Source organism: Vitis vinifera, chromosome 14 (genome assembly GCF_030704535.1).
Source record: "Vitis vinifera cultivar Pinot Noir 40024 chromosome 14, ASM3070453v1".
NCBI lineage: Eukaryota > Viridiplantae > Streptophyta > Magnoliopsida > Vitales > Vitaceae > Vitis > Vitis vinifera.
In genome coordinates this window covers 1,264,004-1,280,600 of record NC_081818.1, presented here as the reverse complement: position 1 = coordinate 1,280,600, position 16,597 = coordinate 1,264,004, and the positions used below count along the sequence as shown (strand labels likewise).

At 30.6% G+C, this 16,597-nt stretch overlaps 2 protein-coding genes across 7 annotated transcripts; both read right to left on the bottom strand.

Annotated features, from left to right (window-relative positions):
* Nucleotides 1-2,531: 2,531 nt before the first annotated feature.
* Nucleotides 2,532-9,251, bottom strand: LOC100264957 (exonuclease DPD1, chloroplastic/mitochondrial). 6 transcript variants are annotated; one of them, XM_059742647.1, is made up of 4 exons: nucleotides 8,992-9,089; nucleotides 8,576-8,642; nucleotides 4,485-5,147; nucleotides 2,532-3,050 (listed from the first exon to the last, which is right to left on the bottom strand). In XM_059742647.1, exons 3-4 carry the CDS (start codon nucleotides 5,069-5,071, stop codon nucleotides 2,624-2,626), a joined length of 1,014 nt encoding a protein of 337 aa, XP_059598630.1. In that variant the 5' UTR covers nucleotides 5,072-5,147; nucleotides 8,576-8,642; nucleotides 8,992-9,089; the 3' UTR covers nucleotides 2,532-2,623. The 6 variants fall into 6 exon arrangements, with proteins under 6 accessions (XP_059598630.1, XP_010659669.1, XP_010659673.1 ...); XM_010661367.3 differs by having other exon boundaries at nucleotides 8,744-9,009; XM_010661371.3 differs by lacking the exon at nucleotides 8,576-8,642 and having other exon boundaries at nucleotides 8,992-9,251.
* Nucleotides 9,252-13,141: 3,890 nt separating this feature from the next.
* LOC100256170 (GATA transcription factor 16) lies at nucleotides 13,142-14,545 on the bottom strand. Its single transcript, XM_002278333.5, has 3 exons — nucleotides 14,211-14,545; nucleotides 14,027-14,125; nucleotides 13,142-13,646 (listed from the first exon to the last, which is right to left on the bottom strand). The coding sequence occupies exons 1-3, from the start codon at nucleotides 14,229-14,231 to the stop codon at nucleotides 13,389-13,391; spliced, it is 378 nt and encodes a 125-aa protein (XP_002278369.2). The 5' UTR covers nucleotides 14,232-14,545; the 3' UTR covers nucleotides 13,142-13,388.
* Between the last annotated feature and the right edge of the window lie 2,052 nt (nucleotides 14,546-16,597).

Genomic DNA, 16,597 nt, shown 5'->3' with positions numbered 1-16,597 from the left:
CAAGCTTGGGATTAAAGCTAGAGGAGAATGGATATAGGTCGGGTTGCGCCGAACCACTATAAAATCTTGTGTTTGCATTCTCTCTTCCTTACTCTTTTAATTTATATGTTATTGTCTTTATATTGTTTTATTATATACTTGCATATAATTGACTTTTACATTCACATAATTTGAATTTGTAAAAAGAGACCATCACCCTTTTCATCCCCTCTTTAGGGTGATTACCTTCGATTGGATTAGCCTAATTTTTCTAACATAAAATAATTTACATTGAGACAAAAATTGTATAATTACATAATAATCATACAAATGCAAATTGCAAATAGTTGCAAATCTCAATTTTTCTTTTATTTAAAAAAATAATAATAATTCAGCTTTCATAGCTTAGTTGGTTAGAGCACCCGTTTAGTAAACGAGAGATCTTGAGTTTGACTCTCTACGAAAGCATTGATATTTAAATAAACTTACAAAAGTATGTTTCATTTGTTTTCTCAACCAAACAATACACAATTTTCTCATTGAAACAATACATGATTTTGAGGAGCATAAACAATTGCATATCTAAATTTTTGTAGCTCAATTAGTGCCTAGACAATTAGACATCCAACCCGTAATCGTAATGACCCAATTGGAAAAGCAAAGCTCTAACAATTGAACTATATTCCCCTAGCCAAGTGAAGCATATGTGAAGGAGTTGGATGCTTTTTCTATTCTTTTCCCATGAGCCACTGTTTAATGAATAGAAAGTCTTGAGTTAATCAACTCTCAAAGAATGTAAATATATTAAGACAAAAATTGTATAATTACACAACAATCAAACAACCGCAAAACTCAATTTTTTGGGAAGCATATAAATAATGACTACAATGATCATACAAATGCAAATAGTTGCAAATCTCAAATTTTCAAATCTCAAAATTTCTTTCACTTTCTAACTACTTAATGCAAATAGTTGCAAATATCAAATTTTCTTTTATTTTTGAAATAATATTAAACTTTTGTAACTCAGATGGTTAGAACACCCATTTAGTAAGCAGGAGATCTTAAGTTTGACTCTCAACAAAAGCATTCATATTTAAATAAACTTACAAAAGCATGTTTCATTTGATTTCTCAACCAAACAATAGATGATTTTTTGGGATCATATAAGTAATAACTACAATTTTCTCAACAAAAACAACACATGATTTTTAAAAGTAGAAACAATTGCATATCTAAATTTTTGTACCTCAATTATTACTTGGACAATTAGACATCTAACCCATAATCCTAACGACCCAATCGCAAGAGTGAAGCTCTGCCAATTGAGCTATATTTCCTTGAGTCGAATAGAGCATGTATGAAGGAGTAGGATGCTTCTTCTATTCTTTTCCTAGGAGCACCCATTTAATAAATAGGTTTTGAGTTGATCAACTCTCAACAAAAGCAATATATATTAAGGCAAAAATTGCATAATACCACAATAATCAAACAACTGCAAATCTCAACTTTTTTTTATTTTCTAATTGCTTTCATAGTCAAACAAGACATGATTTTTTGGGAAACATATAAATAATCACTACAATGATCATACCAATACAAATAGTTGCAAATCTCAATTTATCTTTCATTTTTTGAAATAATATTCAGTTTTTGTAACTCAATTGGTTACAACACCCATTTAATAAGCGGGAGATCTTGAGTTTGACTCTTAATGAATTATTTTTTTTCTCTTTTTGTTAAGGGTTCTTGAATTCTAAGGAATTGGTGTTCGTTCTTAACTTATCTCAAATTAATATTTTTTTTAATAATGAATATAAAGAGAGAGTAAACCCGCCAATCTAATTTAAATTATTTTATTAAATATAATAAAAAAAATAACTTACAAAAGTTTCATGTACAATGGGAAGGTTACGAATCTGTTTTACCCCTCGAGTGATAGACATTTAAAATAATAAAATCTAAATTTTATAATAACTAATAAATTTTTAAAGCTTTATTTCTTCTATCTAACTCCACTTAACCTATGTATTAAAAGAATCATTCATAATACTAACTTAAATGATATAATAGAATCATAACTAATTATTAAAAATTAATATCTAAACATGAAATAATTTGATATCTAGGATTACTATAATAAATTAGTGATTAAAAGAAAATCTAGATGAACACACCCATGTGTTCACCTACTAGTGTATATATATAGACATCCAAGCTTCTTCAAAGCCCTTAAAGATTCTTTAAGGGAACATCCAGGTCTGTTGGAGAACGCCTTTTTAACAAACAAGAAGAAGGTGCATTTATAGTACTGCTATCCAAGAGGCATTAAGCGAGAGACAAGTATTAGAACCCTTCCTTGGAAGCCTTCCATGCAAATTGTTGCTTCTTTCATTTTCTTGCCGTTTTCTCAACTAGACAGTAGTTGGATTTGGAGAGCCTATAAATAATGGTTACAATGATCATACAAATGCAGAAGTTGCAAATCTTAAATTTTCTTTCATTTTCGAACTGTTTTCTCAGCCAAACAATACTTGGTTTTGGGGAGCATATAAATAATGGCCTGAAAAGATTTTATTGATATGAATTGAGTTAAAAAGATTACAACAAATAGTTGTTACCAGAGCAAAGCCATGGCCCTACACTAGTTTGAATTCTTCTTCTTCTTAGGATTGATTATGTCAGAGGCTGTGAATGATCGATCCAGAAGATTAGCAACTGACACTTTCAAGTTGAAAGTAAGCATCTGGAGGACCTGCGACAGCGTGTACACATCCGACAGGACTCTGTGAGCTGGACCAACTAATGGAATTCTATAGTACTCCCGCAAGGCTTGCAGCGATGCTCCTGGAGGAAGATCTGACCCTGCAGACTTTATGAGTTCCCGAGCCAGGGGAAGCGTGTCCAGGAACCGCCAATTCGGAGGAACCTCCGTGTTGCAGCGGCTGAACTCATTGATCAAGAAGGGTACATCAAAGGATCGCCCGTTGTGAGCAACCCACAAGATGAGCCCCCCAGGTTTCTGGCGGCTTTCGACGTACTGCAGCAAGATTGGAATCAAATCCTTCCACCTACATGAAAATCACAAAGAGAGACGAAATGAAATATTGCATGAATGATAGAACAATCAAGCATTTTGGCCAAAACACGAGGAAAAAGGCATTGAAATAGCCATGGCAGATGACAGTACAGGATTAGGAACTTGAAAAATTTATTCTACTATTCAAGATATGAGATAACAAGATTATAACTTTGAATCGTCTTCATTTCAAGATTCAAGGACTTAACAAATGTTTCCTAAGATAGATTAAAATAGCATACATTTTTTTCATATGATCCAGGCAAGAATAGGATGAACAGGGGCGATTCCAGAAAGAAACTTAGGTGGTGTTTGTTTTTTAGCTGAATAGAAAAAGCTAAAATATTTGACTTTTTCTATTAAGCCAAAAAACAAACACAACCTTACAGTTTTGATGAAGTAAACTGAAATTCAGAATAGAAATGAGAGAGGAATCTCAGGACCTATTTCGTAACATTTTCAAAAATAGTTCTCAAAAAACAATTTTTAAAAACAGTTCTTAAAAACGGTTCTCAATCGTTTTTAAGAATAAAATTTTATTTGGAAACTCAACCATAAAAAACAGATTTTTCGACTTATTCTCCATCATGAGATTATTATACACTTAAATACAATTCAAAAGTTTTTAGAGTATCTTCATTTGTTCAATTGTCGTTTAAAGCTTTTGATAAAACACAATTGGAAATACTAGAAATTTGTTTTAAAAAATAACTTGATTTTAGACAAATTAAAAAAAAAAAAAAAAAAACTATTTTCTATCAAAAGTTTGTCAAATATGTTTTCTAAATTAGAAAACTATTGTCTATTTTGAAAAATAGAAAACTGTTTTTAAGAATAGTTATCAAACACACCCTAAATAACTAAAAAGTCTAGGACATAGATCAAGTAAAACTAAAGGGTCTAAAAGTACATTTGACAATATTTTTACAGTGTTTTTAATTGAAGTGTTTTTAAGAGAGTGCATTTAGTAATTATATTAAAAAGTGTTTCTAACCTTTATAACACTTGAAAATTTTCATCATTTAAATATAAAAAATGCTAGAAACACTTCCTATAATTACTGTCAAACGCACTCAAAGAATATGTTTGACAGTGATTCTAGGAAGTGTTTCTAACATTTCTCATATTTGTGAGATAAAAATTTTCAAGTGTTAAAAATATAAGAAATACTTTTTAAAATCATTGTCAAACGCACACTAAAAGTCCGTTTAGTAGTGATTTTAGGAAACGTTTCTAACATTTTTAGAAAACACTATAAGTGATTTTTCAACACTACAAGTGATTTTCCAAATTTTTGAAAGTGTTTTCTAAATTTTTCCAAACACCCGATTTTTCTTCAAAAACACTACCAAACAGACTCTTAAGTTTATGAGGTGATTAACAGACAAGAAGTAGCAAAGAAAAATAATCAGCAGTTAGACGCTACCTTGGGACATCAGGTCTATTGACCATATAGGTTGTAATGCCATGGACATGCGGATTTGGCACTATGCGTTCAGGATTCACGAGTGTTTGGAAAGTGCTGTTTTCGCCCCCCCCAAGATCTTGAAGGCCAATCTCAATAATCCGGTCATTTGCTCTGCTAAGCCCAGTAGTCTCAGTATCAAAAACAATAACTGTCACAAGTTTGGCAAGGTCCTTATTCTCTGTGACCTTTTCTTGGACCTCACAGTATTGAATTCTTTGGGATTCACTTATCTCTAACTTATCTACAATTAACTTAGTACTTGTTGAAACTGTTCCATCCACGATTTCATGCCTTATGTTGCTTCGTTTGCTGCTTTGTGTATATTTGTTTCTTCCTTCACTTTTTGTAGTTATTGGTCTTCTAGTCCATCTCCTACTGTTTCCTCCTTCAAGCCCATTAGTGTGGGAACCAAGTAATTTAAAACTAGAACTGCTTCTGCAAGTGCTACCTAAACTGTGGAAGCTTTCCCGCCAAAAACTAGCTAAGGTATGAATTCTGCACCTTGGAACTTGTAAGATTGAGAAGCACATGGGAACTGTCCTCATCTGAACTCAGAAGCTAAAACAGAACACAATGTTGTCAGGTGAAGACTTCCACATCACAAAAGCAGTTGGATTTTACCTGAGGATAAAGATACAGCCAATTTAGTGGAATACAGAATACTAGAGTAAATATAATCTAGGACACAGAACAAAATATGTCATCCAAAAAAGTCCTATTCCCATTTGTTATAATACCACCGATGCAGCACAAAGCAAATTATTAATTCAAATAGGTGAGCAATATCCAGAAGGTAGGAGTACTCATTATGAAACTGTAAGGCATTCAACACTACTCGTCCTATAAAAACTGGGGTCTTGATTTTTTGGAAATATGGTCTAGCAATACCAGAACTCATCATCTGAATGGTGCAGACACTTAGAAGATCAAGTTTCTTAGAAAACTCAGGTTGCAAAACAGTATTCCCAATGTAATCTAGCATTCCCCAGCATAGAACATTATAAAGAGTTGGATTCGTGTTGTTCATTGAAACTCTGCATAATTTAATTCTGATTCAGACATTGTTAAAGCTAAATTACTAAGATTTTCACATAATGGTGAGAAAAATACAGCCAAGGTGTTAGGATTCCAAAAATGACACTGTTACAGTCCATGGGTTTAACAGTAACAAGAGCAGTAACAAGAGCTTTCTGATTCTATATCTAGAACCTATTTTACACAAACATCAAATGCAATGGTTCTAAGTTGAACCAATTCTGAATTTAATCAAGTTTGACTGCAGAATTTTCAGGCCTGCACTGATCAGTGATCAGTCCTGCTTGTATGAGTGTTTTTTCTAAAACTTGGTATTATACATAAGTCATGGAGATTACAAAAACAAGAGCAAGAAGACTTTAGTTGAAATGTGACACATGACCAGCCTATAGTGGCTAGTGAAGTAAATAAATAAACAAACAAACAAAAAACAACAATAACAACAAAAATGAAATAAAACAAAAGCAAATCAAACATAGAGAATCCACTGTGGACGGCTAGGATACACACAAGGTGAGATTCTACATGGACTTAGTTAACAAGCTCCAAGGCAAACAAGAACTGGACATAAAGTCTAATGACCCAAAACTTAGATCTTCATTATTGATGTAACTGTGAGGTTTTGTACACATAACTGACATCAAGGGGAAGGCAAGGAGGAATGTTCGAATTGAGAGCCAGCTGAAATGAGAATTCAAAAGGCCCCTTCTGAATGTGGAAAGAGATATTTATATAGATGATTATATGTTTGTCCCACCTTGCTAGAATTTGGTGCTAACAGTTACTAAGATGGCAGAAAAACCATTAATGAAACTGCAGTGGTGGAGTCACATGGTGCCTGGGGGGACTTGCCCCTTCTGAAATTTGGAAATTTTTTTGACAAGGTGGCAATTTGACCCCCCCGAAACCCCACCCCCCCACCAACAAAAAAAATAAAAATTCCTAGATCTTGCCCCTCCTCAACCTATTTCCTGGCTCCTTCACTGAATGGAAGTCTTATGATCTATGCTAAAGGGTTCTGCAACATGGAATGTCCCATTTGAAGATGTTATTGCCCAGAAAAGCCCCAGCCGTCTCGTAATCCTAGTGTAGCACACTGTTATATGTCCCTATGACGTATCCATCTATGTGGCGCTCTTAGTGAAAGTGCTTAAATACAATGCATAGGGAATGGTCACATAATCCAATCCGTATAAAATAGAATGTTACGGATTCATAAAAGGCATGCCACCCCACATGAGATAGGAAGGAAAAACAAAGAAGGAAGAGAAGAACATAGATGCCTACTCTTGATTGCTTAAATTCAGATGATTCTAAAATGTTAGTATCCTAGAAAGGAAAAAAGTTCACTGCAATGTGTCAAGGAAACCACACTACAATATCAAGGAGCAGGAAAATTTTACTTACCTGAGTCCTAGTCAACAAAAAACTGCTTGATCTAACAGTCAAATTCTAGAAGTAGATACTAAAAAAAAGAAGAGGACATTTTTGGCTAATTATGGACAATTTTAAGAAGGGTTGCCTCTTAGCTTCGACTTAATTGTCGATGAGTTGGTGATAAGTTGCACCCACATCCCAAGTATAGAAAAAGATATTATTTCAGAACATCCTAAAATAGGAGAAGAGGGATTTAAAATCTGTATAGGCCTCTATCAAAAACCAACAGTATTATAACTATTATTCTACCATATCTTTCATCACAAACGTTGCATTGGAAAAGACAATCAACACAAAAGAGAAAGAATCACAATTGAAATAACAATCTTACATCATTTGTCAATTATCTTATAAGCGATTATGCCCACAGGTTAAAACATTCTAATAGAAAGCACAAATGAGTATAACAACAATTTCCGACTATGGTGTATACCAATACATACAGAAAATGTGAAGCTCTTAATACCTCTCTCTAAGAGGTAACCAGTTTGAAATGACTAAAAAGCCTATCATCTTAAAGCAGAATGCCATTACATACCAAAAGCAGACTCCCAAAAAAATCATCACAGAATCATAAACCTAAGTCCATAAGCATCTAACAAGCCCTAGATCTAAAGGAACCGAAAGGAATTCTAAAATCTGTGTCAAAAATGAGGAAAAGAAAATTGTGGCTGGCCAAAACTGTATGGCGGTACCGAAGCCACCCTTATACTAAAAGAAACAATCTATCCAACTATAACATATCATGGCAAGGAAACAGCACAAAGACATGCAACAAAAAAAAGTCCCCATAACAAAGTCTAAGAGCTTAACCAAATGTGTTGTGTTTATATATGTAACCGTAAACACAACACATTTGGTTCTGTTTGGTTGCCAAGAAACCAGAATTAAAAAAAAAAGGAAAAAAACAATTTTTCTGAACTTCGTTGAGCTTTCCATTTTCTTAGAAGCTAACAACATAAACATTAGAACATCAAATATCACCCTATCTTCTTTTCCTCAGGTTTCTCCACGACAAACAGAAGGTAAAGTATCCTCCTGAGTCTATTGAATCACCATAACATAAGCTTTCCATAATTCCAGATAAAATGAAGCTCATTTGTGGATATTCCTTATTAGAAAAATCTAAAACATAGGAAAATCAGATACTGGAAATTTGAAACTCAAAATTTTCATTACGACCCAGATACAACTAGCTGATGTTCATTTATTGTTAACCAGATGGACAGAATCTATAGGATTCAAATCATATTTCTCATTTCCTTTTCTGAGTTTTATGATGAACCGATACAAGAACATACGCAAAGAAGTAAGGTCATTTTTATTCAAGCGCCCAAATCACAACCAAAAGCTTTACATTTAAAAACTCAAGCTCATTAGGTCGAACTGAAAATGAAAAACTACCCAACAGTTTTTAAAACGAAAACACCTGAGTCTCAACTTCAATCTGTGGATCTAACAAAACTAAACAATAATGCTGATTTCGTTTGATGAGAAATTTCATTGCTCTCTCATTTTCCTCGGTTTCTCATCAACCAAACATAGGGAAACACCAAAAGAAGTAAATCCATGTGTACCTAATCTCCTAAATCACAACCAAAATCAATCCACAAAGAAGCTCAGGCTCAAGCTCATTGATTCCAACTGCAAATGAAAAATCACCAAAACAAAAACGAAAATCAGAAACCACCCTACGAGAAGGTTCATCTCCCATCCACGGAATCCAACACAAGTAGACACCAAACCTCTATTTGGTCGCTGAGAAAATGCCGCAGAGAAAGGAAGAAACTCAAAAATTTAAATACAAAACCATCAAATCAAATGACGCAAACGCAAGTCCAAGAAACAGAACAAGCGAGAGAGAAGGATTGAAAAATTTTTCAAACTTCCATCATTTTCCTCCGTCTTCTCAGGGAGCAAGCAAGGAGAGGTGGAGTAAGATTGCGGGTACAAGAAAAGAATACAAAAAGACGAAAAAGAGAGAGAGACGTGCCTGAGACTTGTTCCATTTGGCTTCGCAGCAGCGCTCATGAATTGATTTTGTACAAAGAAGAATTTTGTGGAGCGAGAAAGGATTTCGGAAGCCATTGGAGTTCAGCATTTCGATGCAGTTTCAGGCCCAACATATGCGGATCCGGCCCCCGATCCGCCATTTTCGGGTCCACGTAACCCACGTTCAAGTCCACCATATTTCCCATTTTCCGATATGTTTTATCGAAATATTCGGGTTCATGTGTTTTGTTTCGATACTCCCCTTCATAGATGGCAATGGTACGGATTTTTCCGTTACTGAAAACGGATTCGAAATTAAAATAAATAGAATAGAGAGTTTAAAATTTTTCTTTTAAATTTGAATCCGATTCAAACGTTGACTTAGTTAAATTTAAAATTAATTATTTTTATTTATAAAAAATTATTATTTTATTTATTTATATGCTATATTTATTTTTAATATATTTAAAAAATTTTAAATCTTAAATTTTAATTAAAAATTTTCTCATTCCTATCATTTCGTTTAAATTAAAATCCATGGTGGGTTGAGTTGACAAGAGGCCCACCTTCAAGTTTGGGCTTTTGGTTGACAACAATGCTATCTAATTGCTCTGGGCTTAAAAACACAAACCCAATCCAAAGTGTTAAGTTCAGTTTGGTAATTTTCATTTGAGGAATTATATTTTTTCCATCATTTTTTTTTTCATCTTATGAATGTTAATTGCCTTCTAACACAATCATCATTTGTCATACAAGTATAGAAATAAAAGTATGATAATTAAGGAAAAATAATAATATGACTCTTTATTATGAAAATTCTCATTTAGGTTTATTTTAAACAATTTTAAAGTATTTTAGCTTCTTTTTTTTTTTGTAGAGTTTTTTTAAATAAAAATTAAAATAATGAAAAATAATTTTAAAAAATTTTGTGTACTATATAAGTACATGGTATCTTTATGAAGAATAAATTGAAAAAACTATTTTTCATGTTTAAATTATTAAATTAATTTATTTTAAAAAGGAAATTGATAATTATTTTTAAAAATCATTTTTTTTATAACTTAAAAAAAAACATCGCAAAACATATCCAAAATACAAAATTTTATAGCGAAGAGTTAACAAAACATTAACAATCCATTTTGTAGTGATTCTAAAAAGTCATTCTTATATTTCTATCACTTTAAAATTTTTATTTTTTAAGTATTAGAAATAGTATAAACACTTTCTAAAATCACTATCTTCTTAGAGCTTGTTTGGCAGTGATTATAGGAAATGTTTATAATATTTATAATACTTGAAATTTTTTATCATTTAAGTGTTAAAAATGATAGAAATGTTTTTTAATATCATTATCAAATACGCTCTAAGAGTGCATTTGACACTGTGTTTAGTTGAAGTGTTTTTAATTGGATCACTTGTTTAAGAGTGTGTTTGCTAACGATTTTATGAAGTGTTTTTGGACTTTATAACACTTTATACAACTACTGTCAAACACACTTCCTATGATCATTGTCAAATGCACTGTAAAAGTATGTTTGACAGTGTTTCTAGTATCTTTAATTCTTAAAAAATAAAAAAATTGAAGTGTTAGAAAAATTAAAAATACTTCCTAAAATCACCATGGAACGCACTCTAAGAGTCCATTTAGTAGTGATTTTAGGAAATATTTTTAATATTTATAATACTTGAAATTTTTTATCATTGAAGTGTTAAAAATACTATAAAGGTTTTCTAGAATCACTCTTAAACGTATTCTAAGTATTTATTTAGAGAAAACACTACGAGTGATTTTTTCAAAATTTTAAAGTATTTTCTAAATTTTATCAAACACGTAATTTGTTTTCAAAAACACTTTTTAAACTAAAATCACTTCTTATAATCGCTACCAAACAGACCCTAAATATATGTTATATAGAATTCATAATCTAGATTATTCAATTGTACAAATTGAACATTTGAATATATAAAGAAATGAAACTCTAAAAAAACAAAAACCATCTCACTATGGTATAGAAGTACACTTTTTCGATATCTAAAAAGATGTAACTTAATCAAGTGGTGCGACATATGTATCTTTATCTACTATTATTTATACTATAATTCAATTTATTTGAATCACTATATCTTAATCTTATTCGGTTATGTTTTTATTTAATGGTCTAAATCTCATCATATATATTTTATTGTACTATCAGTAGACATCATTATGATGATTTACCATTTTCCAAAAAAAATAAAATATATTAAAACAATAAAACCATATACAATATAAAAGGAAATAATGTCTAAATAAATAAATAAAAGATTGAAGATGACATAAAACGAAAAAAAAAAAATATAGAATATACAAAGAATAATACCTTTTTATCTGGTAATCATTTGTGATTGAATAGCATTTTTATATTGAAAGCTGTCTTTTCTATCCTGTTGAAAGTGATGTGTGACTGTGATCTGATCTTGCACACCATCCATAAATTAATTATTTAAAGATCACTTTTCTAATTATTTTTAGGGCCCATTAGACACGATTTCAACTTCTATAAATATATATATATATATATATTTTTATACATTTTTGAAGGTTTTGACATTTTTATCTTCTAATTCAATTATTCTTTTAATGTCATTCTTATCTTTGTTTTGTCAAAATTTGAGAAAAAATTGTAAGAAAAAGATTTTTAAAAAAATAAAGAAAAAAATAAAAATTAAAATTAAAAGTTAATAAATTATTTTTTTATATTATTTAAATATTTTATATAAATATTAAACGATTTAAAAATATATAAAATTATATTATTCTTTTATTATTTTTATAATAATAAATAAAAAATTCATTTTTCTTTTCATTTTTTTTTAAGTAATCGGCCTTAATAGTATACTAACCATCAATTTTCAAGCTAATTTTACAAGAGAATAGAATTAACCGTCAACACAAGAATAACTTCTACCTTAAATATTATTTGTTCCAAGTATATTATTAAAATTTATTAAACTGTAAATCGGTAATATTTTCGATTTAATTTTAAAAACATTGATTTCATCGTATAAAATTTACCATTAACCTTTTAACCCAAAAAGATAGTCCATGTTGATCTGTGTAAGTCGGATAAAAATTTTGAATTTTTGTCTCCATCATGAGTCATGACTACTATTTTACTCGTCTACTTGTTCTCCACTACCCCCTTCCATTGCATGCCAAAAAAAAAGTGGAGGAAAAATAAACCCCTTTCATCTCCAAAAGCAAAACCAATGGAAAAGATCCCTTACCATCTTTCGGTAATAAAAATAAAGGTTATGTTTGAGGAAAAATGTAAATAAAAAAAAAAAATAGATTTAAAGTAAACAAATTATTTTATATATTATATTAAATTTATTTTAATTATTTGATTTTCATATAAAAATTAAATAATTTTAAAATATATAATATTTTAATTATATAGTTTTTTCTCGAAACTAAATAAAAGAAAATTATTTTTAAAGAAAGTGTTTAAGATATCCATATAGTGGGTGTTTAATAAAAATAATATTTATTAATTAATGAATTAAGTTAAATTTAAATTATATTATTTTTAAATTATTAATTTAAAAATTATTATTTATATTTTAAGTATTAAGATTGTTTGATAAAATTAATTTAAAATTTATATTAAGTGATCAAATTGATGTATAATTAATATTTGTCATAATTAATTTTAACTAATATTTATTTTATTAATTTTAAGCAATAAATTATTTATTAAACATCCATACTTAAAATATCATATATAAACTTACCTTAAAATATTTATATAAATGAGAGTCACATTGTTAAATATATTTAAAAAAGATTTAAAATTAAGAATAAATTACTTATTTTTATTAACTACTTAAATTCATTTTTAACTTTAAATTATGATATTAAATTATTTTAATAAATATACCGAATATACTTAATAAATTAAATTAAGTTATTAGATCGTTTTAAGTCATTAAATTGATTTATCGAACACCTTCTTAATATCATACTTACTATCTCAATTAAATACGTAAAAAAATAAAAAGTAAATTGAATCAAAATATAAAAAGTAAAAATGGTTAATCTCACCCATTATAGTACCAAGACATAGATATAGATGTGGCTAGAAATAGATGAAATTGCTCATACCCAATTCTAAGCATAAATCTAAAATTTCACATTCATACCAACATCCTATTTACATTGGTTTTCCTTTTACTCCCATCAAACAAACATGTCACTAAAATCAAGGATTTGACCCATTTTTCTCCCATCCACCTCATCTTTCATCTCTCTTACATAAACTTTTCTTTTGAAAAGACCTAAATTACATTTATGAAAGGACAATGGCAGGTATATTGGTTAGGGTTTTAACCATTCCCCCCCTTTTTGTCCTTTTTCTACTAGGCAAAAACAGAGCCACATGAGAGTGCCATCAACAGTACAGCTGCTTGTTCTTCTTCCCCCAACTTCCTCCTCTGTTTCTTCACTGAAGATCTCTGCCTCTGCATCATCACCTCATTCCCCAAAGCCATGAGTGACTGCTTCAAAGTTTCACTCAAATCATGGCTACCACTGTTCATTCTCTCTTTCTTTTTGTTCACACCCACCATGGAACTCCTCCTCTTCCTGTATCTGATCCCACATGCATTGCAGAGTGACTGAGAAAGGAAAAACCACCCCAAGTCAAGATCACAGAATCACTGAATTACAATTAAGTGATTGAAAAAACCCACAATCCAGAAATCAAAATCAGAAACACAGATCAAGGAAGCATGAAATAGATACAAAAAACACAACCCAGAAATCAGAACTGGAAACCCAGATCAAGGAAGCATGAATCAATACAAAAGAACAAAACAAACATTAAGGGAGTATGAAATCAATATGAAATAACGAAAACACAACTACAGAACCAAAACCGGAAAACCAGATCAAAATCACTGAAAAACAGAGGCCCAGAAATCAAAGTTGAAAACCCAGATCAAGAAATGATGAACAAAGAAGCATCGTCAATTGGATTATGGTGGTGGTTATTCACCTTAGGCCCAGCTGGCCCACCTCTCCACAGGGGCGTCTTGGTGGTCTTGCAATCAGTACAACATTTCTTGATCTCATTCATTTCCTCAGACAATGATTCCTGTACCACAACACAAACAATAATGATCATGATTCATAGAAGAAGGAGCAAAGAATATGAACCCCATCATCACTTCTTGACCTACCTTTTTGCTCAGATCCATCATTTCAAATCACCAGAAAGTAGATAGAGAAAAAACAGAGCAGGTGATTGAGTTCTAGAGAGAGAAAGTACAGAGCCCAGGTATTGCAGGCAAGAAAAGGGGTCCTAAATATCAGGGCCCAAAGCACGAATTTGGAAAAAAAATTCAGAGGAAATGTAGACAGAGAAAGTGGAGAGAGAGAGAAAGAGAAGAAGAACCGACATGCAGAACAGAGATCGAAGGAGCAACCGATACTTAAAAGTTAAAACCCTAACCCTAGGGTTTTATAATGACGGAAATGCCCCTGAAACCAAATGTTTGGTGACACATCACCCGCCAAAATTTATAAAATGTTAAAAAAATTGGAGGGAAGATGCCACGTGGCAACTTTGAAGGATGTGTTAGGGTTTTATAGCGGTGGAGAATGTCATCCAGATGATTCCCACCTATATTTGGAAAATACTATGTTGTAAATCAAATATATATATATATATATAATTATTATAATTTTTTTTTTAAATTATCCATTTAAAAATTGTAAATAAATTAAAATTTCCCTTTTCAATAAACTTTTGTACATATATAAAATTAAAGGATAAATAAATGGGATGAAATTACAACATAAATAAATGACATTCCATCTATAAGATAATAAAAAAATAAAAATACAGTTGTGTTAGTTGTGCATGGTATCATAACTTAACATAAGGTCCGACATAACATTATTTAATAATCGATAATAGTTTTTTATTAGTAGGAACAAAAAAATGTTTAACAAATTTAATTTATATTCTTAAAAACATAAAATATTTTAAATAACATCTTTTAGTTTTTACTTATTTTTTAAAAATTATTTTAAAAAATAATTATACAAATATATAAAAATAAGACATTAGATATAAAAAATATATTAAAAATATTTCATGTTTTAAGTAGATTTTTATTTCAAATAGATTTTTCAAAAAAATTATTTTTAAAAATTATTTTTCAGAATTGTTTTAAGAAATAGTTACTAAACAACTCATAGATTCTATATATCTTTTTAAAAAAGTTTTCTAATGATATATTCCATTATAAAAAATATGATTTAATGTTTGGATTGTGATGTTCAAGCAATGGAAAATACCCATTTTTTTTATAGTAAGTAGATAAACATTTTAAAAAACAAAAAACAAAAAGTTCCAACAAGGTAATATGGAGGAGAGACTAGTGAAAAGGCAAGTTCTGGCAGACCCAATTCTGTTTGTCTTGGGAACATAACAAAAAACACCTCTTTAAATTCCTTTTTTTTTTTTTTTTTTTTTTAATCCAAGTATTATACCATATAGAGATTAGAGAGAGAGTGGTGGAAAAGACCAAAGGCATGAAAAGGGAAGGTAGGTCTGCAAACAAGCTCATTCCCCAATGATAATTAACCAATTGGTTAAATGGGTGTTTTTGGGCTAAACCTCTCATTTTACCCACACTTTTAAAAAAAAAAACCCATTTAATTTGAGATGTGATTTCATAAAAAGATGAGCCTTGAATCTGAATCTAGAAGAAGATGGAGGAGGAGAAAAGACCAATGACAGTCTTCAGTGATGATTGTTGTAGGCTTGTAGCCTTGAAGGAGTGTAAGCCAACCTCATCGATAACATGAAATCATGTCAATTGTTTGTCGTTTGGCTTTTCATTGCATATAAATGTGAGAGAGTGTGCGCGCATTGGTAATCGTACGAAGTCATGGAGGCAAAGAGACTTGTAGAAAAGCTTAAACACGAGAATAATTTGAAACATTCCTCGGAAGAGGACAGTCGGATTTTGAGAAAAATGCAAAAAAATTTAAAATTGGCCTGAGAGGAGTGCTTTGATATAATTCCTTCATAGATTAAAGATCAAAGTAATAAAAAAAATATATATATTTGAAAGTAATAAAATGAAATGTAAGAAATAAGTGAGATATATAAGAAAGAAAATAATATAATCATCTCATACAAAGAAAGGAAACGGGGATAAAAGTGAATCATAATATCATTTGATTAATAGCAACAGAAATTAAAAATTTATAATTTTAAAAATCAAATTCCGTCCTTACTAGAATTTTGATTCCTCTCTTTTATATGGTATTATAATTCTCCTCCGTTCTCATCTTATTTTCACTTTACTAAACACAACCATTCTCACATGAGAGGTTCTTTTAAGGGTTTACAACCGTTCTCACATAAGAGGTTCTTTTAAGGTTTTCATCAGGCATACATAGCTACACATAGGACTTTCTTGCCATACATAGGAGTTGGCTTGGAAGCACATGAAACCCATAGATGTCCATCCCTATTCCCTCTAAAGCTCTCCTAGTGGGGAACAACATCAGTCCATACAAGGACCTACTGAGTTGAATCATCAACCCTTGC

Excerpts from the sequence above, each read along its gene's own strand:
- LOC100264957 (XM_010661371.3), bottom strand. The coding sequence starts at position 5,071 with ATGAGGACAGTTCCCATGTGCTTCTCAATCTTACAAGTTCCAAGGTGC. Across the intron at positions 3,051-4,484 it reads AATAGACCTGATGTCCCAAG|GTGGAAGGATTTGATTCCAA; the intron begins GTAGCGTCTAAC and ends ATTTTCATGTAG.
- LOC100256170 (XM_002278333.5), bottom strand. The coding sequence starts at position 14,231 with ATGATGGATCTGAGCAAAAAG. Across the intron at positions 14,126-14,210 it reads TGATGGATCTGAGCAAAAAG|GAATCATTGTCTGAGGAAAT; the intron begins GTAGGTCAAGAA and ends GTTGTGGTACAG. Across the intron at positions 13,647-14,026 it reads GTGGGCCAGCTGGGCCTAAG|TCACTCTGCAATGCATGTGG; the intron begins GTGAATAACCAC and ends TTCCTTTCTCAG.